Genomic DNA, 27,241 nt, shown 5'->3' with positions numbered 1-27,241 from the left:
TTTGTTGTATGAAAACGTCAGTGAACAAAATATTTGTGTTGATGGTCATGCATCCAGGACATGGTAAAATTAAATGTCAAGTGCTTTGGAATGAGAGGTTAGTTTTCAAGAACTTCAAGCTAGACTAGCTGCCTTTGGATAACACTAGAATCTTTGAACAATATTAAAAAAAAATAGTACTATTATAGTTCTCTATAACAAAAATAAAGGGGTGTGTTTTAGAGTTGTTATGGTTTGACAATAAATGGACACACCACGGTAGGAAACCACTTAAATAGGCTGTAATTATACCACGATATCTGTCTTTTCAATAACAAATTAACAATAATGGCCTTAATATATTTATCTTTATCTTCTCTCAAAATTTAAAATTCATTGTTGTCTGACATACAATAACCTTAAAAAATATTTTTTTGTAACTTATTTTCGAAAAAATTTAACTCATGAGGAGCAACAAAAAATGTGTAACACTTATATACTGATGAGCCAAAACCTCTGCATATTATTCTGTCGTCCCCATCGTGTAATTTGCGAGTTTTACTCTAATGGATACTCACCACGGCCAGGTGAGAGCAACACACAAGCCTTGCTCATTTTGAAACTCTCTGAGTCTGTAATGTGGCAATCACGATTTGGCCTTTGCCAAAGTCACTCACCTACCCATTTTTCCTACATCCAACTTGTTGACTGTGAGAGACAAGTGTTCACTTACCGTCTAATATATCTGACTTTGACATGTGCTGTTGTTGTGGGTGTTATTCATTTTATCTGTGAGTGGTCAATACGTTTTGGCTAAATTGTGTGTCAGTCCACACGCATTGTTTTGTATTGACATATAGGAGATATATGTCAAGTATGAAAATTGCCCACAATAACTGCGCTATTTTCTTTACCACAGAGACGAGGTAGCCTGTTTGGAAACCACTCTGACCCTTTTGCTGAAGAAAGTGACCTAGCCAATGCTAACCAGGCCACTAGCCAGCGCCCACTGAAGATGGCAGAGGGAGTCATCGACAACAATATAAATATCCCCAACAGCGACATAAGTCACAGGTTTGCTTATGTGTAGATATATTATGTATGTTTTGCTGAATTGTCAAGTTTACCACATCACTGTGCTGTATCTGTTCATGAGTGTGTTAATGAATGATGTTGTTAGATCTGAACATAATACACCTTTTGGCAGGATCAGGCTGTTTTAAAAACTATTCACCAACTCTATTGTAAATTACCACCCAAGACTGCAGTTTTTAAATCCAGCAAATTGTTTAGTCATACGAGCGAGGTAAATGACCTCAGCCACAGTTCAGTGTGCATTAGAAAGTGATTTGTGCTGCTGAACTTGCAACACTGTAAAAGTATTTCCTGCAGCAACATTTCACAAGAAATGCTTTTTCTACACCTCCCTGACTACAGATTAGGTCCTGTATTTACCCCTTATTGTCTTGACGATACAAAGCAGTTCGCATATAGCTATCAAATGCTCGACATTGAGATAATTACATGGCTTAAGCAACACTGAATTTAAGTGTTCTTAATGCTTTCTTTTAAAGTCATATAAGTATTTAGAGAAGAAAAAAAAATATGAGCACATCATTCTGGATCTGTCTGAAAATAGCAAGGTGGCCAACTCAGGACAAAGTCATGCTGATCGTGTACTGCCAACATCAATAATGTATACTGTGTCAGCTTTGCATCTGACTATTCTGCATATCAACCTGTGGTATAACCTCTTAAATTTGAATAAAACCTACTACTGACATACTTACGTGTCATTTAAACAGAACAGGATAAAAGATGTGGACTATTAAATACTACATGTGCCTTATCTGAATCTCTTTTAGTAGATGATTTGATAACTGAACAGCAAGTTGATTTTTTTTTTTTAATCTTACATTAACCCTGTTGTAGCAGGAGGAATGTGTCAGTCTCAATGAAACATTCAAAGCACAGACAGATGAGGTGTGGCTTCAGTCTTCCACTCAAACTTATGAATCGACTCAAGACCTAAACATAGCTATAACTCATTTGAAAGCCTTACTCTCAGCATCCCACGCCCAAACTGGAAAAGCACACAAAAAGGGGTTATTTGTACTTGTTTATTGCCCATTTGCACCTTACTCAGAGTTTCTATCTGAATTATCTGACTTTTTTTTTTATCTGATCTAATGCTTAGTTTAGATTAAGTGATTACAGTGAATGACTTAAATATCCACGCTGATATGACAATGACAACCTCAGAACTGCATTTACCTCAGTATTACACTCCATTGGTTTTCTTAAAATGTAAATAAACCCAATCACTCTTTTGGTCACACCCTCGACCTTGTTCTAACACATGGCATAGACATGAAAATAGATATCAATCTGATAATGCTAAGAATAATAATCCCATTATTATTTACTTCAGTGCCATGTTTCAATATGGTAGAAGGCAACTACCTCAATTTTACTCCTACACCTGTGGATTATCTTGTTGATGGTGCTGCAGCCTCACTTTGTACAACACTATACACTGTTGCCCCTTCAAAAAAGAAAGTAATAAAACAGAGGAGGCTAGCTCCTTGGTACAATTCGTAAATGTGGTCTTGAATTGCAAAAGCTGGAAAGGAAATTTAGAAAAAAATATCCTTCGCCCTGAAAGATCAAACCTAAAAAAAATTCCCCCATAATGGCCAAACTACATATTATTCATCATTAAAAGAGTAAAACAACAACAACCAAAGGTTTATTTTCAGGAGTGTTGCCAGGCTGACAAAGCACTTTTTACTCTTTGTAGTAATGACTTTAACAACTTCTTTACTATCAAATTGTAAAGGTTGTTGTGGAAATAATTCATCACATTCCAACAGCTGCTACAGGTATATTGTCAAGTACAGTACCTTTTGAAATGTCTGTAAGACCCGATTTTAAATTTGGATTACTTCTCTATTTTACAGCTCTCTTAAACTAGCTTTAACAAATATATTTTATCCAAGCCCTCAATATGTCTTTAGAACCCATCCCAACTAGAATGCCCAAGGATGTTCTACCCTTAATTAACACTTTCATATTAGATCTAATTAATCTATTTTAAAAGGTTACATACCACAGGCTTTTAAGGTCACTGTAATTTTCATTGAGTGCATCTTAGCACAGGAATAGCACAGATGAAAGTTACTAATGATCTTCCCATTGCCTCAGACAAAGGACTCATCTCTATACTTGTACTGATAGATCTTAATGCATTTCTTAACACTGATTATAACCTTTTATTACAGAGATGGGAGAATGTCATTAAGATTAAAGGAGCCACACTAATGAGGCATTCTCCAATATATTTAGTTTAAAACATTCAAAGATTAACAAAAATTTACCCACAGAATGTGAAGAAATAGCAGTGTTAAGTTTTTGTCAAAGATGACAGATATCTACTGAAATTAGCATGCTCACAATTTAGCCCCAGCTTGCTTTCTGGCCACTTTGTACCACCAAATGGAATAGTGAGTCACTGTAGCATCCAGTCTGCTATCAGTCCAAATAAAAGGGTGAAAAAATACTGTCATAACATTTTATGATAAATACGACAACAGCGTTATTGGTCCAAAACAAGTCAGCATGTTTTCTTGAAACTAAGATTTGCATTACTGTTCATTATTTTCTTTCTTTATACAGCCAATATTAACAGTAATTTGGAAGAATTGGCCTTTGACAATTGATGTCTGAGAGCACTTCCAAACACTGACCTTCAACTTCAGCAAACTCAAGACAGCAGGAACTTTTCAACCTATGCAAAGATGGACTGTGATGAAAGAGGCTGCCATGGCTGTCAACCCACCTTACAGAGTGTGGAGAAGTAGGCTTGGGACCTGGAGGAGAAATTCAAGCCATAATAGCCAATGTTAAACATTAACATTAAGCGCTAACACATGTAATGAACAATAGTTGTACTGAAATGGTATTTTTATTTTTAAGTTTCACCTGTGTTGTTGTATGTTCTGTAATTAAAAGATCAGACAACTTATACAACCATACCCCTAAATATTTGTGATAGGCCAATATGAGCTAATACAATTTGCCAAATAATAAATCAGTCAGGCTCTGTTAAAACTATTTTTATAATACAGAACATACTTTCAAAGGTCAAACTAGTTGTTATTAAGAGAGGACAATGACATTATCTATGCAAGACAAACAGGTGTGCATTCATCATTCTGTTCCTATGTCTTCATAATGTTCATGGTTCAAATTGTGGATTCACATTTTTTCATAAAAGATGACCTCACCCTCTGCACACACACTTCACAGCTGGGTACTTATTGTCAGATGACATATACTGTATACTGTATACTGTGTGAGGATTTTCTTGTGGAATCCTGTGACCACATTATACATACTACCTGGAATAGGACAATAATATGACTAAAATGTGTTTGTCCATATTTTTTTTTTCATGCCCCCTTCTCATTTCATCCCAGAATAATTCATAATTTGACTTTGCCTTTGACGATTGACCCTGCTGACCTCTCAAATAAAGCATATAACAACAAAGTACTGCCCCAAAGTAGTTTTTCACAACAAGACAAGTGATTTTTTTTTTTTTTATAGGCCTACATGTAAAACTATAATACTACCACAACCAGTTGAATGCAATATCTATGTCATTACACAGGTGCCAGATGCTACACTGTTTTCCAGCTATTTGCTTACTTGCAATGTGACTAAAACCAAACTGTTTAGCTATAGGCTGTGAAACCACAATAACTGGCTTATTTGAGTTAAACTATGTCTGGCCTGGAAAGCACACAAGAGCAGGCGGCAGCAGCGGCGAGCAGAGATAAAAAGTACTGATGTGCGATACCAAAGGTATCCTTTTGGATCCGATACCAAATAAACCGGGGCTGGTATCACTGATACCGATACGATGTCAAAAGTGTGTACCAAAGCTTAATGTGTTCAGAAAAGGGAAATAATGATATTTGTATGCTGCCTATCAAAATACACCATAGGTACTGTGGAAGAGGGGACTAATTGATAGCTTACTGAGGCTCTCTGTTTTATGTAGAATACTGTGTTAAAATGAAATGAAATCAACAGGGGAAGTGCAGGCAGGAGACTGACCATGCACAACAGACTGGGGACCTCTAGTGGGTGGACACAGGAAATGACACAGGGAATGACACAAATAGAAACACAAGAGACCATCAATGAGAATAGAGAGTGACACAGGGACTGGACAAAGAAACAGAGAGAGAGAGACACACGGAGGACCCTCTGGTGGGTACAGAGAGTGAGATATGCATTGACATTTATTAGAAGCTTTGCATTGACCAGTTATGGTTTAATTGGATATGAGGTTAAACTTCCTGTGCACATTACCGGGTAGACTGTGTAATAAAGGAAACACTTGTTTTTATAAATCCGATTGTTTTTTTCGGCTCATGCCAATTTGGGCTTTTGCATCCTACGCACTGCTTTATAAATGAGAGCTCTGGTCTCCCCCTGTATTTTCATTGCCAAACTAGTTTTGCTGAAGTATTCCTTTTGGAGAGCAAATCCTTTTCCATGGCATGTCTCCCTCGCAGTTCGAATTTGTGCAATTTCTTTCTAATTGTAGATGCATGCCCTTTGACATCAATAGCTGTAAAAGTTAACTGCAGATTGTACAATTCAATTTGCCACACTTCTTTGGCATCAAATGGTCGGCTCTTGGGCCGAATTTGCAACGGCAGGCTGTCCTTTTGCCAGAAAAAAAGAAAGAAAACGCAAAGACTGACTCTAGATTACAGAGGTTTAAATGGAACAGGTTTCACGTGGCACTCTAATTATTGCCACCTTATGTGGAACCCCTTAATGTAATTTCATGGATATGAAGGTTTAATAAATCTAGGGATATGCTTGCTTTATTCTATTTGTTTTTTTAATTAATTTGCATTATGAAAATGACTATAAAAGGTCAATTGATACCTCAGTAGAAATTGTTTCAACGATGGCAACATGTTTGCTTGTCCAATATGTAAAAAAAAAAAAAAAAAGGCAACATTTTTGAAGGTGATGTACTCACTCTTTGACATAATTGTACTATCCTTCTGGTGAAACATGTTTGTGGTAGCATCCTGCCATGGGAGTCCATTACATTGAAAGGGAAATTAACACAGCCAAAGAATGGCCCTTTAATAAAACCTGCTCTAGTGTGCATGTGACCTAACACTGGGACAATTATTCAGCATTTTGCACAACAGTGAATTAAAGCATACATACAATTCTAGTCTGATTTCAGGAAGAGTCTGTGACTGTCTTTAGATCATCTCTGACAAGAACTGAAGGTGGCAGTGAACAGACACTTTCCATTCAATCTGAGGAAGGTTACCAGGAAGAAAAGGAATAGTTGTCCAAATCCAGGAGTTAAAAGCTTCTCTTCTTGCCCAAAAAGACTCGGAGCTAAAGGGGCCTGTACTGTACAAAGTACTGAATCAGGGTCGAAATAATTTTGTAGAACTGGCGACCTGTCTAGGGTGTGCCCTGCCTTCACTCAAGGGTCACCTGGGATAGGCTCCAGCCCTCCTGTTGCCCTGTTCAGGATAAAGTGGGTATAGATGATAGGTGAATGGAACATTTTGTAAGTTAAAAAAATATGTTTTTGAGTTTTAATACATTTGCAAAAAAAATACTAAAAACCATGTGCAAAAAGTGAAAAGGTCTGAATATGTTTTCTGCAGTTATTGCATTCTCCCCAAATAAAAATAAAAAAAACCACAAGCGAGACAAAATCCATGAAAAAGTGTTTTATGTCATTTGTATATTATAAAAGCATTTTCAGTGTCAGAATCTCCTGTTAACACAATTCTAATTTAGTATTTCTCTAAATGTGTACCTATCCTTTCAAATACAGATGTCTTTTGTGTTGAAAACCTTCAGCCAAAAGAACAATTCAATTTTTTTCACAAAAAATGTTCTGGAAAATGACCCTTGGCATATCATCCATTTGGCAGGTCATTGGTATATGTCACTGTTAAATGACCTGCCAAGTCATATTTTTCCCAAGTAAGCAAACATATTCAAGACAAGAGAAGAACAATATATGATATACTTGACATGAAGAAGCTGTGACATGAAGACTATGCCATAAGCCTATAAATAAAGAGGAAACCGAGTCACCACGTAAAACAGCCAAGGGTCACGAGGTTAAATGGCCAGAACTAATTCTCTCTTTTACCACATTGCCATAATAAGTACAGCTCCACTAATCAAATTGTGTATCCAAACAATTAATCAATGAATATGGCTGTGTTGAATTTTGACAGGGGAGTGTTGTCTCAAATCGCACACTGCTGTTCTGCATTAACTGGACATAACTGTATAGCATTAAATGCATCACCTGCCAACATATCCCCCTTTGATTATTCTATTCAGAATAAATCTGTTTTTGTGCCTTCTGTTTAACACACACAATAAACAAAGTGATGAAAAATAATGATGACCATTAAGTGTGTCAGGTGTACAGCATTTCAGAGGGGGTTTACTTATAGGAATGAACCCAGAGTCTGTCAGCTCTTTGTTTTTGTTTTTAGGCACACAAACTGCACTTATGAACCTAATTTGCAGCAGAAAGCTGTTTCTGTGGAAAACTGTCAATACATCCACAATAGTATACACAAGTAAACAGCAAGCTGACAAAGGTAGTTAAGTACCTAACCACTAATTTGTTTATCAGGTAGGCATAGGCACGACTACAAAAACATTTGTATTTTTCTCTTACAGCTGGATGCATAAAACAGTTTGGTAACTCTTTGCTAACAGTTTGCTAATGTTAACCGTATACAGCTTTATAAGTCAAAGGAGTCATACATTGCATGTCTCATTATTTTATTTTTTTTTAAATGATGTGTCTTCTATTACAAAGCATCTGTGATTTTTGTCTTGAAAGCTGGTATTGAATATTCAATAATTCCACAATGCTAGTATACACACAAAACAGATATTGCAAGTCAAAGGTTTATATTCTTATATTTTTTCTATTGAATGTAACCTGAACTAAGGTGTCTGGCAGCTCTCAGTTATTCCCTATGGGAATGCGTGGCAGGCAGACATAGGCCTTGGCAAACAGGTTGATGTTCAGGGGGTTTCCATCCAGACGTATATCCTCCAGGTTACGGCGGATGAAGTTGAGATCATTGAGGTTACAGAAGGTGTCCTCGTGCAGAAACTGGATTTTGTTATTCTAATAAGGGTAGAAGAAAGTTATTAAATATTTGTGGACAGTTTGTGTTGACTCTCTGCAGTTTATTCAATATTCATTTAGCGTAACTGTATAGAATGATTTTTCCTTTAAAACTATTCACCACAAAAATACAATTTAACCATATAGTGATACCTGAGTAATTACACAATGCTGTGGACCTATCTTTTATAGATCTATTGACCTCAAATATATTTTTAAAGCCTTTAATTTATTTTTTGTGCTTGCATGTTATATATTACTCCATATATTGGTGTTTAATCAAGTTAACCGACGTTAGTTATCAACAATATTGTGATACATATAATTTGTGCTTGCTCAAGTTAAAATACCTTAGTTATCAAAATGATCTTGATACATAAGCAATGCCGTCATTGTTAGAGAAATCTGGTCAATTTGGACCACCAGCTGATTTTCTCTCTTGACCACCAAAAGAAAAATGTAATCTGGTGCTAGTTCACTGGAAGCATTTTTACAAATCAGTGTCACTCTTTTATACTGAATAGAAGTTATGCAGGGTGGGTATTTGGACACAGAACAACATAAAGCGGGGTGTGGGCGTTGTGTTCAGTGTTTTTGTTAGATTTAAGCCACTAAAGTACTCAACCAGGTATCTGACTCTGCAACCACACTGAAAGCCACATATCTTGAGGCCGTTCATAACAGCGAACTGTGTTTTGGATCCATTAGCCCTATGTTTTCACAACTGACTTACTCCAGTAATTTCACTCGCCACTTTTGTAATGCTGTTAAGTGAATTTTTACTGTGTGTGAAGATTCTCAGTCATCCAGGTCACGGTCAATATAGGCACCATCTAAAAGCAACTTGCAACTTTCTTCGAAAGGCAACCTCTCATGGCAAAGGCTTCTACTGTTGTAACGGACTGCTTGGGTTTCCCAGGCTTTTAACTTCTTGTGGGATTGTTAACACCTTGCATTGATGCGGCAAAGATATGTCGCACCAGATTGTCAGTTAAACAGGTGGTCCTTCAATGTGGCCGAGGATGCATTGGCGTGCAAACTGCTAAAAGAATGTGGCCATATTTGTCCAAGACAAGTGGCAACTCTCTGTCACATCAGTCTACTGTTTTAAGTGGCTTTTAAGTTTTCTACTTTTGCTCGTAATTCATGTATCATTAATCCGGCAATTAGCTGCAATGTTAAATTTGTATTTTGAGGCAATAAGGACATGGATATGCTTCTACCTGAAGATGTAACACTTTCAGGCTGAGTGGAAGTGGTGTAGGGATGTAATCCAGGTTATTGTTCGACAGATAAAGGAATTCCAACTGGCTCATATCCTGCACGGAGGAGAAAGAAACACACATATCATCACAAAGTAAAACACTATAATATCCACAAGAGGGAGCCCTATCATTACTGAATATAAACTATGTAGCTCTAGAACAAACTGAATTCACTGCATAAAATGTGTGCCTCATTTGCCATTATGTGCTCATTGTTTAAGGAAGCATAATTAATCAGTATGGCTTAAAGGTCAGCAGCCCCCTGAAACATCCATCTGTGATATACGATGTCCATATCCACAGATACATAGATGCATTGTTGAGTAGAAGTAAAATAGCCTGCTCCTGTCTGATGCAATTGGGTAACAATATTTTCCGCCTTCTATTGTTTTCCAAAACCTCGTGAGTGCAGGATTACTGTTAGAATGTGTGTGCCACTGAGAAGAGATTATTCTAATCCTTTACTAGATGGAAGAACTTGCTTTTAAAAAATGTGGCATGAATAAATAATGTATTGTGTGTCATGCCTTTTTCAAACATTGTGAGGATAAGGAAATCAATGTAGCCAGTTTCTGTTGTAATTGTGGTTTTCTGTCACATTATTGAAACTGTATTATGTAATTGCAACATAAAGTTAGTGCAGTGAAATAATGTTTTGTTTGTTTTTTTTTAATTGGGGACTCTCAAAAGCCAAATATATAATTTACCAAACAGCATGATCTCTGCACATCAAGGCTGTGAAATGTGGTTGAAAGTCTTACAAAAATTCCAGTAATTTTACCTTTTGGTAAATCGTTTCATCAGATCATCAGTTTCATTTTTGTCGCAGACCTGACAAAGCTCCTCCAGAGGCACAAAACCCCTCATGTGTATATTACTGTTTTTAAAGGTTTAGTCGTAGTGCTTGAGAAAAGTTCTTTGTGTGTGTGAAATCATTGTTGTCCCAATGAAAATTTCTATCAAAAATATCTGTATTATCTTTTTTTTCGTGCTGTGCATAAATGCAGAATATTTACCTTGAATCCCTCAGAATGGACCCCCTGACTGCTCAGCCTGTTGTTACGTAGATCAATGCGTTTCATGGTGATTGGCAGCTCGGGCATCATCTGCAGGTTGTTATCAGCCAACAGTAATTCCTGGAGCTGTGGCAGAGACTGAAACACATCCTCATCCATCCCTGAGATCTGATTCCCAGTGAGATCAATGGACTTAAGTTTATCTGATAAAAAAAATAAATCAAATCATGTTAACCATGATAGGCAAGTACCTGTGAGTTTACAGTTGTTTTGAAAATGTCCAGAGGGATTTTCTCACCGAGATTGATAAAGTCTGTGTTCTTGACATGTCGGATATTGTTGAAGCGGCAATACAAATGTCTAGTGTCTTTGGGCAGGGGTGGGATCTGATGTAGGCCCATGTCATCACAGTACACACTGCCCCCAATACACACACACAGTAGGCAGGTAGGCATACCTGCTTACAGACAACGGGCAGAGTTTTAACATATATATATATGCATGCTGACACAAAAATATTTAGGACCGTTGAATTTAAATTACAACTGATGCTTTGACCAACCCAATGCAGTCTCAGGGCCAAAGAGGCCTGGTCCCTTGAAGTCCAGATTGAAAGGAGCTGGTGGCAGGGTCACCTCTTCCTCGTAGTGTTGAGTTGGGGACTGTTTGGCTAGTGGTGAGATGTCTGGTGCTTCATCCACCTCGCTCTATCCTCACAGGACACCCAGGAAGAGAGGAATAATTCCAATCAGATTTCCATCGCAGGAAAAAAGGGGGAAAGACGCCTTTACAACCCTTATATGATACTTTACAATTATAATAAACATTATTAGTTTTAATGACCATTAAAGGAGTGAAAACTTAAGGTTTCATTTGGTTGAATGCTTTTTTAAGCATGAAATTATTATAATTAATAATATAATAATTATTATTATTATTATTATGAAATTTTAAAAAGAAATTATACATTTTAAGTGTAAAAAGTCACCTTTTTGAAAATAAATTGAATGCCGTAATACGTTTTAATAGTGTCGTTGGATTTTGAGCGCTTTTGAACTGTTTTGTATCTAACTGTATCTAATGACTATTTTCAGTACAGATAAATCTGCTGATTATTTTCTCTGTTAATTAATTTGATTTCCTGGTTGTAAAACTTCTGAAAATAGTGAGAAATGCAGTTACAAGTGCTCTATGATCAAAATAGCTGCCAACTTACTAAAGGTGCCTGACTGATCCTATCTTGACACTATGTAAATTTGAGGTAGCTGCCCTTCACTGTATTGCCACATGTAATTGAAGTAAATATAATTTGAATTACTTTTTTAGATTTGGCCACAATAACATTACCAAAAACACATCTATTGTAATTTGAAGGGCAATTTGGCCATATCCAAATGCAGGTCCTAATTAGCTAACAACCAAAGAATAAGAGGAAAAGCTGCAATTCTGACTAACATACCAGTGAAGGAGGCAGTTGAAGCTCAATGACTGCAACAACAAAACAAAAAGCTGTTCCAAAATAAAGGTAGGTTTCAAATCTAATAATCAATAAAAAAGAAAAAGCCAGCCTAAAAAAGATTGACTGTAGATGACTCTTCATGTAGATGTAGATGTCTGTGCCTTGTTTGTGTGGAGCCATTCCCTAACAGTTTTCCCAAAGAGATGTAGATACAGTGCCTAAAATGCAAGCAGTGGGCCCATGGAAAGTGCAATCCAAGTGAGAGTGTGTGTGTGTGTGTGTGTGTGTGTGTGTGTGTGTGTGTGTGTGTGTGTGTGTGTGTGTGTGTGTGTGTGCCCCAGAACCGCAAGTCTGACCTTAAGTCAGATAGGCAAGACAAGAATAAAAATGGAGATTATATTACAGTTTCAGTTAAATTTTGAATGGTTCTGTTTTAAAGGTTGTTTAAAACGATTCTCCAGCTGTTGCAGTTCAGACATTTTGGAAATAAAAAACAAGCCATCATGAAAGCCACTAAATGGCCATAATGACGACCCATAAGGGCTGTTGAAAGCAAAAAGAAGCAGAGGAATATTAAAGAAATCATCACTTTTTTGTTCCCACACTCAAATTGTGCACATATTTTCAATTATTTTGTTTAATCCAGAATACACAATCACTAAATTACACATGAACAACAGGAAAATAGACAGTTATGGGCATGTAGTAGGACCTCTACCTGTGTAGAGAGCTGAACTGATTAGCAGATTAAAACAAATCAATCAAACTGGGAAAAATAGTTTCCCAACAACAAAATGAGAGAGAGAGAGTTCTCTCAGTTCATACTATTATGAGTTTCTTACCTCTTGGTCCAAGTCATTATAATTATAACTGTCTTCATAAACGTTGATATCCAGGTTCTCCCACTCTGTCTCACTGGTCAGGTCGTAGCTCTCTATGTCAAAAGCGTCATCATCTGGCTCACTTGGAGGAGCTGTCATGCCAGGGCAGGGGACCAGGAAGTCCAAAACCAAGGCAAGAACCACCAGAGACTGCATTGACATCCTCAGCACAAACTACCTCACAACATAAACAGAGGAAAATAAAGTGTTTCATGTATTAGTATAAACATGTTCATTGATACTGTGTCTCATTTTGTTCCGTAGCTACCACTTAGAACACTGGATATCTTCTTGGTATTTTTTCAGACCTTTGAGACCCTGTATATTTTCATTTTATTTCTATTAAGCCAACAAAATGCACAACTAAATGGTGTACTAGCACCAGTAGAAAGGAAATACATGTTGCAATTCCAGTGATAGCCTTTTATATGCCGAGTTGAGGGAGGAAATTCCAAATAGTTTCTTGCTTTACACAATTTATTACAATTCATTTTTGTGACTTAACACTATATTGAGTATAAATCTAGTTTTCTAACACCTTTGAAATTATGCAACCAAACTTTGCGTGTGTTTCCTCAATGGTGATTGAGGTAAGATTAAAATGATTTAAACGCACATACAATCTGCAGAATCTATTTATAAATGATTGCATTTATAAGAAGATTTGTAAGAATACGAAAGAATAAATTAAACAAAAGAGAAGGGTAATAAAGTAATCATATTTTTATTGCGTCTTGTTTGTGAGGTGCTTGACTCCTTCATTGCTACTTTGGGCATGGGCAAGCGTGTACTGCTTTCATGTCAAAATGGATCAAAATCTCCGAGCAATGTTTTCAGCATCTTGTTGAATAAATGCTGTGTGGAATTAAAGCAGTTTGTAAGGAAAAAAGTTTCTTTCTGCAGTTGGAGACGTCTGTGTAATTTCAACATGGCCTCAGGGCCATTATGAATAAATTGTCCTATTTGCTGCCTCTTCCTAAAGAAAGCCCCGATTGTCTTTAATGTAAAGGGCAGCCTTCAATATCAATAAGACATTTTCTGCAGTACGAGAGGAAGTGGAGTCGTTGCATTTGATTATTTTTGTTGCTGTGATTTTGAACTGTTTTCTAGTGTGTTTTGGCTCAGACTATCCTATATTAGGTTTTATGCAATTTGAAATCGTATACATTTTCAACACACTCAAAATATCTGTGCATCAATGGACAAAGGACTGTCAGTGTTCCTGGGATAAGACAAATTGATGGAACATACTGCGCCTACTCATATCAAAATATGTACTCACTTCAAAAAATAATCTTAATTTTGTTGTTGCAGCCAGGTGGACCTGACGTTTCAGGGCAGTTGGTCTGGACCTGTGATGTAGTGCACGGAGAGTTAATAGATAATAAAAAGCACCCGTGGGCTCACCCACCCAGGAGATGATTTGGGCTTTGTCCCTGCTGCTTGGTTGTATACAATTTGAGATTTTTTTTTTTTGCATTAGAATTTAAATCATCCTTTGGGAGGGTGTTGTGAATCTGCACAATGAAAATTAATTCAAAAATAGTAATGTAAGCATGAATATAGACATGAAATTGTAATATTATGATCATGAGACATGATCAAAAGCTACTAAATAGGGCTTGGGGCTCACATATTGTCATGGAGACAAACCCAATAATTCAACAATTCGAACATGACCAAGCATCAATGACGATGGGGGAGGAAAAATTCCCTTTTAACAGAACCAGACTCGGGGATGGGCGACCATCTGCCTCACTCAGTTGGGGTGAAGGGAGAATGGAGAGAGGAAAGATGAGCAGAAAGAACACAAACATGGTTTGTTCGACAATTATGGAATAATTTAAAATCATAATGCTTAATGAAAGCATTTATAAGCTGAAAAGTATTAGTCCTAGCACAGGGCCCTGTGGAACTCCATGACTAACTTTAGTGTGTGTAGAAGAGTCATCGTTGACACAAACAAATTGAAATCTATATCATAAAACATAATATGTTAATCGAAATCTACAAAATCTGCTCCTCCTAACATCAGACATTGTTATTAACAGACCAGGACCTTTGTCTCAGTATCAAGCATATTGTAACTTCTCAACTTTTCTTTTGTAACACGTCCTGTGCTGACATATATAGTGCCAAACTAAAACACAATAATTGAATGCTGATTCCAGTTTGATGTTGATGTTGATGCATAGGCATACGACTCTGAAGAACTATTTTGACGCAAATTGAATCATTTAGGTTTAAATACACTCAATCTGTTGATGGTCTAAAATGGATTCAATCTTCATTTATCTCCAAAGGTTGAGATTGTGAGAATGAGAACTGAAGCATTATGAAGTCTTCATTTTGTTAGACCTGGTTATCTTCAAAGATTCTTTAAGAGTTTTAATAGCAGCCCTGTCTAGCTTGGTGATTAGAGAATTGAAGGAGTGGTGCTGGCTGTCTCGCCAGAATGACAAAGGAATGTTTGCTTTGAAACCTGAGAGGACTGTGCGTGCACTGAGTTGTTGGGACAGTTCTGGGTTTTAAAAGAGAGGTGTTGCTTTACTGTTCATTATATCATGAATGTCATTTAAATGGTAGTAATTATGACCATTATCACTCACCCTACACACAACAATTGTAAAGCAATTTATGTGTAAGAAGCTTAAATTACTCTTTTCAAATATAGGACGTATGGCACAGTTCTTTAAGTAATCTGTGTGAACAACTGAATCAATAGAGCCATTCTTAACCTTACTCTGCCAACACTAAGCCATCTGCTTACAGGAAGAATGAAGGATTTACAGTGGCTGTTATATCATCCACTGCAACTGATTTAAATACAGTATATGAAATAACGTGAAATGGGTCTCTTTTATCTTGAGGTCTCTCATTTTTACCCAGCAACAATTTATTGACCACCACAGCAAAACCTCACCACTGTCACTGGAGTCCCAAGTGACCATTTGCACACTCGAGCAGCTCTGCAAGCAGACCGTTTTTTTTGGATTTATAAGTAAACAAGATTTTTACCTGGCAGAATAACTTCAGGAAACAAAATGCGTGTACATACAATTAGTGAAGATAACTTACTGCTTTGTTTCTGCTGTGCATTTATGAAGATCACTCGTTCTTCTGATCCTGTTGCCGTTCTCTGCTGCTTAATCCAATGGGGTTTCTCAGACTAGTGCCAGAGTACCAGCGGGCCCCTGTTGTTCACTTAGCCTCAGCATGGCGTGTAGACAATGCCTCATTATGAGGGTAGAGAAGGGGGATGATGCAGCAGAAAGAGAGGGGGGGTGTGAAGTTCTTGAATTCAAAGTGTACTCAGCAGTCGCCAGTACCCTTTCTAGTTAAACATTCAAACGCACACAGTCATGGATGGAAACACATAAGGTTTGGAACATCTGTATAGCTTCAGCAGCAGACAAAAATCTTCACTCCAAAAGAAAATCCAGTAACATTTAAAATAGAAAATATCCCCCTGGCCTACTAATGTTCAACTATGGCTGTCTCAATTCAAACTCTTACGTAATTTCACTTTCTTTTTTGAGCGCCAAAGTGCATTTACATCGATAAGTATAGAAACATGCAGTGCACTATAAGTACCTGCATGGTGTTCTCCTAACGGTCAAATAACTTAGTAAGTAACAGTGGACACATTTCACCCTCAACGATCACCATCATGGCTCTGTAGCAGATAGGAAGGAATCAACAACTGATGTTAAAACTGCAGCAGCTGAGGAAGGTGCAGCTGGAGCAGAACACTGCACTATACCAATACAAGTTGTATAATTTCACACAAAAATTTTCATTTTTCAGTACCACTAAAATGTTGTTGGATAGAAGCCATTAGTGTGTTAATTTCTTGCATTAGATAATATTAAGTAATATATTACAATATATTAAAATTATATATCTGGGCCATCAGAGATATTTTACAAAGCATATTTAGTATTATGACAATAAAAGAAATTGTTCACATCAAAGGGGAATAGCCTTTGTCACACATGCTCATAATAGTAAAAAAAAAAAAAAAAACTTCATAAAATGCTTTAGTAAAAAGTGCAAAATCAAGAGTCATTGGCAAATCATAGAGCCCTGTAGAATACTCAAACAAGAGAACACTTCTGAATTAAGGCTGACCAATGGCGTCAAACAGAGCATGAGACCAAATGAGAATGGAAAGTTACTATGATCTGAGTAACCTAAAATCTGCAACAGTATTAAACCATTAAACCAATAAAATCATATGACAGGGTATGATGAACTGTGTCACCTCCATCCCTAAAAACTGCAGACAGAAGTTGATATTTTCTCTTTTACAGGTTTTCAAGGATCTGCCTGTCATATTACAGTTCTATATGTTTAAGGCAACATGGTCCAGACTCTTCAGGCCGAACAAAAGCAAACAACAGCTTAACCAAATGAAGGAAAATGATAAGACTTTTCTCCAATACTTATCATACACAATATATCAGTGTTACTATAGTGAAAGTTTTGGTAAGTTTCAAACTTAATACAGCAAAGAAATATGTGCGTTGACCTGAACCAAACATACTGATAATGATTTTGAACACCTGAATGATGCAATGGTGACAGAACATTAATTTCTAACACCTCTCTCTATACAAATTATTAGTGTGTTTATACCTGTGCATATTCATAAAGAGTAATCTGAGCAACTGTCAAGACTAATAGCCTTTTCAATATTTCTATTTAGATAAATAAGCATGTCCACATGGTTGGAATGAAGACGGCAGTACAATCTCTTTACAATGAGTCTTGTCATGGAAAACACCCTCTCTCATGGCACAATCTTTGCAAGCAGACACAAGGAAGCCGTTTCAAATTTTGCTAGTCAAGAATATTTGACAGCAGCTGTGAACCTAAGGTGTTTGTGCCTGCTCCAGTAAATCAGTCACAGGCCCCGTTTCCACCTGGCATTGTCAATCAGTCCTCAAGCATTCTGAGGGGTGTACTATGAAGTAAGTTCAACATACCCAGGCTTTCTTTGTCTGAGCCGGCTCAACAAAAGGGAAACTTATATTCAGACATAATTGGTACAATGATGGTAGTTATCAACTTCCTTTGTTGAGCCAGGATTTCTGCTTTAGGATCTGTGCACATTCACATGAAAGGGGGTGTATGAAGCGTCATTTCTCTCTTCTTTAACTAAAATGGAACGATCACGTGCTGTCTATTTCAGTCAGGAGGAGCAGATTGTAATTGTGGAGAGTTATAAGGAGCACAAACACTTTCGCAGCAAACAAGGCCAGAGGGGAATGCTGGCAGAAGATTGCTGATTGTATAAATTATTTTAGAAGAGTTAGATTGGAGGGGGGGGCAGTTCCACCTGATATTGCGATTCCAGAGGAGTTAGCCCTCTCTAACAATCAAGGAAGACCAGTAATAGAGGGGAGTAAAGGGGGTGTAACATCTGACCCAAGTGATGGCACCTCTCGACAATTGTTTATCCAGGGTATGTATAGAGTAAGTGGTTTGGTGGCATAATACTCAATTCATGAATACAGTACAACATCTCTTTTGCTTGACTAACACGTTAATGTCCTACTGTATCTACTAATACTAATTATTGAGGTTGGAGCACACAATGTGAAAGCCCTGTATTAAAGGAACCTGAAGTTGGACAATATAAAAAAAAAAGGTGAAAATAAAAAAAGCTAAAATTTGAAATAGTAGCTTTGAGAAGGTATTTTAAATACATGAGTCTTTCAGTTTTTTGCCTGAAGCATGATTGACATTGTATACTTAAGATAAATAGACTTGTTCTCTTTTTCCCAGCAAAGGTTAGGTTAGGTTAGGTTAGGTAGTTACTTTATTAATCCCCGAGGGGAAATTTTTTTTCCATAGGCAGAACTAAATAAAATATTCAAAATGAAACACATCCTGTCATTTGTTTATTGTTTTTCCAAAGGTAATTTGTCATGGTGCAACACAGGATTGCAAAAAAGAAATAAAGGTTCATGGCCCCTCCATGGTGGACATAAATTCAACACAGGCTAAAGTATTTACATTGAGTGAAACTAAGAATATAACAGAATGAAAAGTGAAACGATATGACAAAAATATGTATTTTTTGTTATAATGGTTTTTTTTAATCTATGAAACTATGATGGTCGGTTGGGTGATCCAGGGTGATGGGGTCCAGGATGTCAGGACAGAGGGGCTCTCTCTTTACGTATTGTGGCAATAAGTACCACACATGCTGCTATAGTCTGACAGGCTCGCTTAGGAGGATCTTTAAGCCACGAAAACAATTAAAACGGGACTTGATGACCCTAAAGGTCATCTCTATCCTGACCCTGCATTTACTGAGGGCCACATTAAGGCAGCTCGGTGGTGGTGTCTGTGGCTCAGGATAGGCGGTCATTAAATACAGTGCATATGGGTTTCTGTTCTTTCTTTTGCAGATGTCCCGGTCATGGAGCTTCATGTCTCTACTCTGTGATTGTCGGCCCCGCCACCAGTTCATGTTTTATATCTCTATGCTGTCCTTTTCTCTCTCTGCTCTCCCCTCACCCCAACCGGTCGAGGCAGATGGATCCGCCCACCTCTGAGCCTGGTTCTGTCGGAGGTTTCTTCCTGTTAAGAGGGAGTTTTTCTTTCCCTGTGTTGGAGGTTTTTCTCCCTTAAAGAGGAGTTTTTCCATCCTAGCTTATGTGGGAATTGTTGGGTTTCTCTGTATAATATTGTATAGTTCTGCTGTAAGGACTTTAAATGTGTTAAATACCATGAAATAACCTGTGTTGTGACTTGGCGCTATATAAATAAAATTGAATTGAATTGAATATGGGTAGCCTCTGTTCCCTACTAGCAGTGCATCATAATGCCCTGTGAAGAAAGTATGTGGAAATTACTTCAGTGCCATAATTAAACAAGCAATGGGATTAATTTCACATATCTGCCGTAGCTCGCTCAAACCTGTGACGCACGGAAAATGCGGCTTAAGGCTCCACCCTATGCTCCACTTATTGGAATATGCATGCCATCTATTGTACCTATAACCCGAAGTCCTATTAAGGGATTACATTTATACATGTCATGTATGTGTAGCATAAGGGAGCCTTTTTTTTACTCTCTGGGCCTTGGTTTCATCCCTTAATAACAAGGCTATCACTAGCTAATCATGGTGGGCGGGCATCATATAAATGCCGGTGGGGATGCTTTTAGCTCCCCCCTGACGTCAAACCAATGTTCTGCTTTCCGGTCTGCCTGACTTCCGCCGCTGTTGCAGGTATGCACGAATGTTGCCGTTTTGTTTCTCTGTCAGTTGTGCTTTTCTTGTGTTATATTGGCTTTCTGCGATTGTTGCAGATCATCTCTTGGGATCCCTTCATCCTGCACAGGTGACTCACCTGCGGATCAGTGCCGGTAGGTCTCGATTACTCCTGGTTTTATGATATTATTGTGTCACGTTTCGTAACCACGTCTTGTGTACATAGCTGCCGGTGGCGGCGCTGCATGCCCTCTTCTCCCCTTTTGGAGCGGACAAACGTTGCCTGATCGGTATGTGATTTTATTATGTTAGTTTATATATTTTGGTGGTAATTATTATTATTCTGTTAACTTGATGTTCATCCTGTATCACAGGGGACTTTTGGCTGGGTCGGAGCGGAACTTTGCCAGAAAGTGGATACAGCTAACCCTGCTCACGCTTAAGAACGCTGCTGTTTTGCCTTTCCCTGCGCTGCTGTTGTCTACAGTGCAGTTTCAGTTTGATCTTCATTCTGATCAGAAGTTTATTTGGTTGATTAAGCCTGACAATTTACACTTTCCTTTCAAAGAATATGTTTGTTTAATTGAGCAAATATTGCTTTGTGTAGTTTATTTTGTGGTTTATATTAACTTGCAGACCTACAGTTCACCCTTTAGCAGCCGGGTGTGTGCTAGATGATCTGCTTAGTTTCTTTTCTCCTTTTCTTATTTTTCCTTCTGTGAAGTGGAGCCTTGTCAATTCTGTTCCCTGTGGGGTTGGTGGCTCATGGTGTTGGTTTCTTCCCTCGTGTGCTGTGTGGTTTGGTGCACCCCTGGTTCTGAATCCTCACGTGTGTTTGCGTGTGTGTGATTGTGTGCACACGTGTTATCGGGTTGCCTCCTCTTTTTGGGATCCTCACCTTTAATGTCCACCTTTCCACTAGTAAGCTGCAGCCCTGAACATCTCTTTTATTCGTAGTTGGTGTTTAACATTATATCTTTTTGAACCACTGTTTTGAATATCGGATATGTCTTAATAAAGAATAATTGTTTGTAATGGAACCAGATCTCCTACTCATCAGTATAACAAACCTGAGTGCCTTCTGAGTTCTTGATACTGTGTGGGGCAAATCTTATTCTTTAGGTGAAATACCTCAGGTGGCGTTGTCGTACTCTTACTAATAATATTGGTTAATGTCCTGAAAACTCAGAACACACCTTCCTCTCGCCACATATGCATGCTAAGATTTTTCTGTTTACTCCCCAGTGTTCAAAAGCGGTGGAAAGAACATTTGCCAGGTTTTCAGTAGCATGAAACTCTGACATTGCTTTGCATTCTGTTGTTGAGATCAATACAGTAATTGTCAGTCAGATAGTTTAACGTCAATAAGAGCTCTTCAAAAGAAATCTAATGTTCAGCAAAAAAGTCAAGATGTGGGGCTTGGACAGTCCTACCACACTGCTTTACTCAAGTGATGGGAATGAAGGAACAGATGGTCTTCTTGGAACATAAGATGATTTCATTAACACTCCAGGTTATAGGACCCAAAAGCACAACCCACTACACTCAGCCAAACGTTTATGTTCTTCACTTGAAAGATCATGTGCAAAACAAGCAAAAACACCATGAGGGAAAGAAGCAAAGTCACAAAAACAGTCGAGAGGTCAAAACCAGAAGAGTAGCAATCAGGTAACAGCACACAGGGGCTTGGCAAAAGGACAACAACAATGTTGAGAAGGTAAGGGAGACGCAGACTTTATGCACAAGGGCAGGGAGATAATAGAACACAGGTGGAAACAACCAGGACAGAAGCAAGGGCAGGAAGTGAAGAGACCTGAAACGGGACAACAGTGAGTGCAAAATACAACAGGAAAGGGACAAGAAAACTGAAAAAGACCAGAAATGCAACTTAACTACAGGGACACGTAACAATTTTGGTTCAACTCCTCAGGTTTTAAATGTGGCTCACCATCTCCTTCGTCAAGGTCATTCCAAAATCTGTGGGGTATTCCCAGGTAATCTTAAAACCTAGCCTGTATATAAACAAGGTTATTACTCTATCGAGTCATTAAATTCCAGTTCCCTATGACCAAAAAATGTGACTGCCCATACATCTCTGTCCAGAGTGTGGGTCCTCACCCACACTCTGGACAGAGATGGGTGTCATCTGGGGTTCCAGTCTCTTTTGTAGAGGTTCCATGCTTTGATGACTGCCACGGTGGCAGTACCACCAAATGTACATATACCATCTTCAGGATTTGAAGCTCATAGAGTGTAATGCTTTACTTGGTTACTAGTGATTTCACAACAATAATCAAAATAAGAAAAAGAGTACACATGAATAAACAAACAAACAGCGTAATGTTGACATTGTTCACTTGTATCCCCAACGCACAGCCTAATACCTTTGGGAATTCAGTTTTCGTTACTGTACCAACACATTTTACAGAACCTTTGGTTTATTGTTTATAAACTCTCATTTTCCGATTTCATTCACTACCACTGAATTTGCTGTTTTAGTACTTTTTCAGAGTTTCACATTTATTACCATTAAAAAGTGATGATAGGGCAGACTGTCTATTTTCAACATTGCATACACACTGTACAGAGTTTGAAACAATATCTAACCATGCAAAAACAAAATGATATGACAACAGCAGGTACAGGGGAAGGTCATGGACTTTTACTGTTTAGTGAAGTTAACTTTTAGCTCTTGAACAAACTGCTGCTAAGTCACACACTAACAATTTGCAAACAACAATGTGAAGGGATTTCCCCTGGCAATTCCCAGGAAGTACTAAGCAGGTTGCTTTTTCTTTTAGACACATACTCACCAAGATTGTTATCACAATCATGCAAAGCTATAAGTATTGGCTGTGTGGGTGCTCTGAGGCTTTAAAAGAAAATAAAGAAATCAAAATTTAACCAGATAGGGTTGAAATTTCACTCTCTTTTTGATTGGCCATGCTGATCTTGTGCTGGATGATAGCAAAGTGCATAATGATTGTGGTCATTTTACTCTATTAGTAACTGAAGATGGACTGGCTGCAAAACAAGTCAAGATGCCCCTCACAGCATAGATACAAAATGTCTAAATGTAGCTAAAAGTCAAATGATCTGCAGCTTTTTAGACTTTCTGTTACTTTCAGTTTTAGTCCGATTTTTGACATATACATAGAACAATCATGTATCACTGTAATTATTTTATCCATCACTCAGCTGCTACTTTCCCTCTCTGCATGATTTTGTCAGGCACATGCAAAACTCAGAAAAAGCTGGTTATAAATGCAGTCATATTTGTACGAGGCAAAGATACTGGCTTTCATTAGGATCAATTATATAACCATCTATGGTACATACATTATGAAAACTAAGTTTTTTGATTACATACAATCTATGTAGTACTATATGTTGTGTTCTGTTACAGTGACTGTTGGGTTCTTGTTAATCTCTATGACCAAGGCCCCATCCTGCTTGGTTACTCAGTTTGGCCCTATGACCACCTCTATAAAGAGTGATGTTGGGTTCAGACTTATTCTATCATTTATCACAATTTCTAAGGTTTCTGTGATTCTGGGAACACTCAAAACATCAGTTTCATTCTGATGTCTACATTGAGTTCCTTGGACTTGACATGCAGTACACCTTGTGAGACTATATGCACAGGTGTGTGCATTTCTTAACAATTTAAAGCCAATACAATTTGTCACAGGTGGATTTCAATTATGTTCTGGAGACATCTCAAAACTGACCACAGAATCACCACAGCAAAGTACCCTTTCAATAAGTTTGTATATTGAGCAAAATATCCTAAAACACCAGTGTTTCAAAAATGTGTCCCCATTCTTGACAACAAAAAAGCAGTGTACTATTGAGTTGGCATTTACACATGCTTTACTGTCGGTCTCATCCTGCAGGGTGTCATCAAGATACCACACTGACACAGTAGAGGAAATAACCGGCAAAAACGCCAGCCTGCTGGTGCAGCAGTGTGTTTCGCACCCTGGATCGTACCACAAAAATATTGTTTATTTTCATGGAAAATAGGCAGTAGAATTAATCTACTTAAAGCAAGTCACAACAATGGTCCCCTGCTCCCAGCCCAACACTTGTAACACTAGAACTTCAAAAGGTTGAGTGATGTGTATTTATATTTTCCATTAGACAAAAGCATAAAGACAATACAATGTATTTCTTTTCTTTTCCACAGGTGTAAATGTCAGCTGAGACAGTCACAAATAGTTACTCAGCTATTGTAACACAGCACACAATCGAATTCTGGGCACTGCAAAGAGTGGTGTTACAACATACAGACGTTACCCTTGTCAAAAACACTGCGTGTTGTTGTGTGGCAATTATTGGCACCTGAAAGGTCTGGGTGCGGCAAATAGATTTGTTTTTTGATAATACTGTCTGCAGGGCTTATACAGTCACAGAACACATTATTCGGACCAGTATCTACTAGCGGTGACAATATACAGCAGCAGCCTATAGTAACTGGCTAATTTTATTATTAGTCATTGAGCATACAAGCTTGATAGGCAAGGCACTTGCCTGCCTAAAAGTAATGCTGTTACTTTGTAATGGATAATATTTGCTACTGGGCAGTCACGCACAGATCTTCTAAAAGCTGAAGTGAAGCGTATTAGCTCTTTTCAATATCTGGTGTTAGTCTGGAGATATACTTGCTTTAAACTACGTGTTCACAGGCACATGTTTGCTGCCTCACATATCCTGTGTCTATTTGGAGCGTTGGTTTTGCACGTCCTCAGAAATTAACGCAATAACATATGCAAGATAAAATATACACAGGACCGGTAAGGGCAGTGTAGGGGCAGTATGGAGGTGTGACAGGGGCCGGGACCCACAAAACTAAATGGAAACAAGTCAGACTATATGGAGTGTGGACGGTGCCGATAGGTTGTTTTGTCCTCTCATGATATCAGTCAGCAAAGTAGTCACCCCTTTTACATTACATTTCATTTAGCTGACGCTTTTATCCAAAGCGACTTACAATAAGTGCATTTCAACCATGAACCCTTCAATTGCCGCAGTGTATATTCTTTCCATCGGGCAAATCGGGATGTACTAATGGCATCCTTGCTTCTCTAGTGTGCTCTCCGGTGGAGTTCTTCAGTAACACGCAGACTACAGACGCAAAATACATGAGCAACAATGTTTTTTCAATGCTAATGGCTATAAATGCAAGGTATGCAGGTACAGTGCATCCGGAAAGTATTCACAGCGCTTCACTTTTTCCACATTTTGTTATATTACAGCCTTTTTCCAAAATGGATTAAATTCATTTTTTCCCTCAAAACTCTACACACAATACCCCATAATGACGTGAAATACATTTTTTTTGAAATTTTTGCAAATCTATTAAAAATCAAAAACGGAAAAAATCACGTACATAAGTATTCACAGCCTTTGCCATTACACTCAAAATTAAGCTCAGGTGCATCCTGTTTCCACTGATCATCCTTGAGATGTTTCTACAACTTGATTGGAGTCCACCTGTGGTAAATTCAGTTGATTGGACATGATTTGGAAAGACACACACCATCTATATAAGGTCCCACAGTTGACACTGCATGTCAGAGCACAAACCAAGCCATGAAGTCCAAAGAATTGTCTGTAGACCTCTGAGACAGGATTGTACCAAGGCACAGATCTGGGGAAGGGTACAGAAAAATGTTCTGCAGCATTGAAGGTCCCAATGAGCACAGTGGCCTCCATCATCCGTAAATGGAAGAAGTTTGGAACCACCAGGACTCCTCCTGGAGTTGGCCACCTGGTCAAACTGAGCGATTGGGGGAGAAGGGCCTTAGTCAGGGAGGTGACCAAGAACCCGATGGTCACTCTGACAGAGCTCCAGCGTTGCTCTGTGAAGAGAGGAGAACCTTCCAGAAGGACAACCATCTCTGCAGCACTCCACCAAGCAGGCCTGTATGGTAGAGTGGCCAGATGGAACCCACTCCTCAGTAAAAGGCACATGACAGCCCCCCTGGAGTTTACCAAAAGGCACCTGAAGGACTGTCAGACCATGAGAAACTAAATTCTCTGGTCTGATGAAACAAAGATTGAACTCTTTGGCCTGAATGCCAAGCGTCATGTCTGGAGGAAACCAGGCACCGCTCGTCACCTGACCAATACCATCCCTACAGTGAAGCATGGTGATGGCAGCATCATGCTGTGGGGATGTTTTTCAGCGGCAGGAACTGGGAGACTAGTCAGAATGGAGGGAAAGATGAATGCAGCAATGTACAGAGACATCCTTGATGAAAACCTGCTCCAGAGCGCTCTGGACCTCAGACTGGGAAGAAGGTTCATCTTCCAACAGGACAACGACCCGAAGCACACAGTCAAGATAACAAAGGAGTGGCTTCGGGACAACTCTGTGAATGTCTTTGAGAGGCCCAGGCAGAGCCCAGACTTGAACCCGATTGAACATCTCTGGAGAGATCTGAAAATGGCTGTGCACCGACGCTCCCCATCCAACCTGATGGAGCTTGAGAGGTCCTGCAAAGAAGAATGGGAGAAACTGCCCAAGAATAGGTGTGCCAAGCTTGTAGCATCATACTCAAAAAGACTTGAGGTTGTAATTTCTGCCAAAGGTGCTTCAACAAAGTATTGAGCAAAGGCTGTTTTATGTACGTGTTATATTTTCGTTCTTTATTTTTAATAGATTTGCAAAAATTTTAAACAAACTATTTTCATTTTGTCATTATGGGATATTGCGTGTAGAATTTTGAGGAAAAAAATGAATTTAATCCATTTTGGAATAAGGCTGTAACATAACAAAATGTGTAAAAAGTGAAGCGCTGTGAATACTTTCCGGATGCACTGTATGTGGCGAGGAAACCAGACCTTGTGCTCCTAAGTAAATGATATTTCATGGTGTTCTGTGATTATTTTCCGTGTACTGACCTGTTTTTTTGCCTTCTTTGGACCAAATCTTTTGCCTAACCCATTTTGTACCGTGTTTGATTGCTGCTTACCTGGTTTTGATCTGGACTGCTCATTTATATTGATTTGACAGTATCGTTCCCTCTGCTCCTGGTTCTTGCTCACATGGTTCCTGATTGCCTCATCTGAATTCAAAACAACACACCTGCAGACAATCAACTCATCAAATTGTCGTGCTTGTACAGATGTGTATGAATTTGTTGGTACCCTTTTCACAAAATAAGAAACCCACAATATTTACTTAAAA

At 38.3% G+C, this 27,241-nt stretch overlaps 2 protein-coding genes across 3 annotated transcripts in view; one reads left to right on the top strand and one right to left on the bottom strand.

The window, feature by feature from the left end:
* Positions 1-4,530, top strand: part of LOC138192733 (dihydropyridine-sensitive L-type skeletal muscle calcium channel subunit alpha-1-like) — a 37,547-nt gene extending 33,017 nt beyond the window's left edge. The window contains exons 41-42 of the mRNA XM_069140383.1: positions 899-1,053; positions 3,655-4,530. Of these exons, the coding sequence (XP_068996484.1) occupies positions 899-1,053; positions 3,655-3,664 (165 nt within the window). The 3' untranslated portion in view covers positions 3,665-4,530. The remainder of the gene's footprint in view (positions 1-898; positions 1,054-3,654) is intronic.
* Positions 4,531-6,763: 2,233 nt separating this feature from the next.
* optc (opticin) lies at positions 6,764-15,982 on the bottom strand. Of its 2 annotated transcripts, none has more exons than XM_069151764.1 (7): positions 15,900-15,982; positions 12,783-12,999; positions 11,044-11,188; positions 10,780-10,938; positions 10,482-10,684; positions 9,424-9,519; positions 6,764-8,200 (listed from the first exon to the last, which is right to left on the bottom strand). In XM_069151764.1, exons 2-7 carry the CDS (start codon positions 12,981-12,983, stop codon positions 8,033-8,035), a joined length of 972 nt encoding a protein of 323 aa, XP_069007865.1. In that variant the 5' UTR covers positions 12,984-12,999; positions 15,900-15,982; the 3' UTR covers positions 6,764-8,032. The 2 variants fall into 2 exon arrangements, with proteins under 2 accessions (XP_069007865.1, XP_069007864.1); XM_069151763.1 differs by having other exon boundaries at positions 12,783-12,995; positions 15,900-15,978.
* Between the last annotated feature and the right edge of the window lie 11,259 nt (positions 15,983-27,241).

Source organism: Embiotoca jacksoni, unplaced genomic scaffold (assembly GCF_022577435.1).
Source record: "Embiotoca jacksoni isolate LCO1_2020_lvr unplaced genomic scaffold, fEmbJac1.0.p SCAF_1, whole genome shotgun sequence".
Lineage (NCBI taxonomy): Eukaryota > Metazoa > Chordata > Actinopteri > Embiotocidae > Embiotoca > Embiotoca jacksoni.
This window is presented reverse-complemented; position numbering and strand designations above follow the sequence as displayed.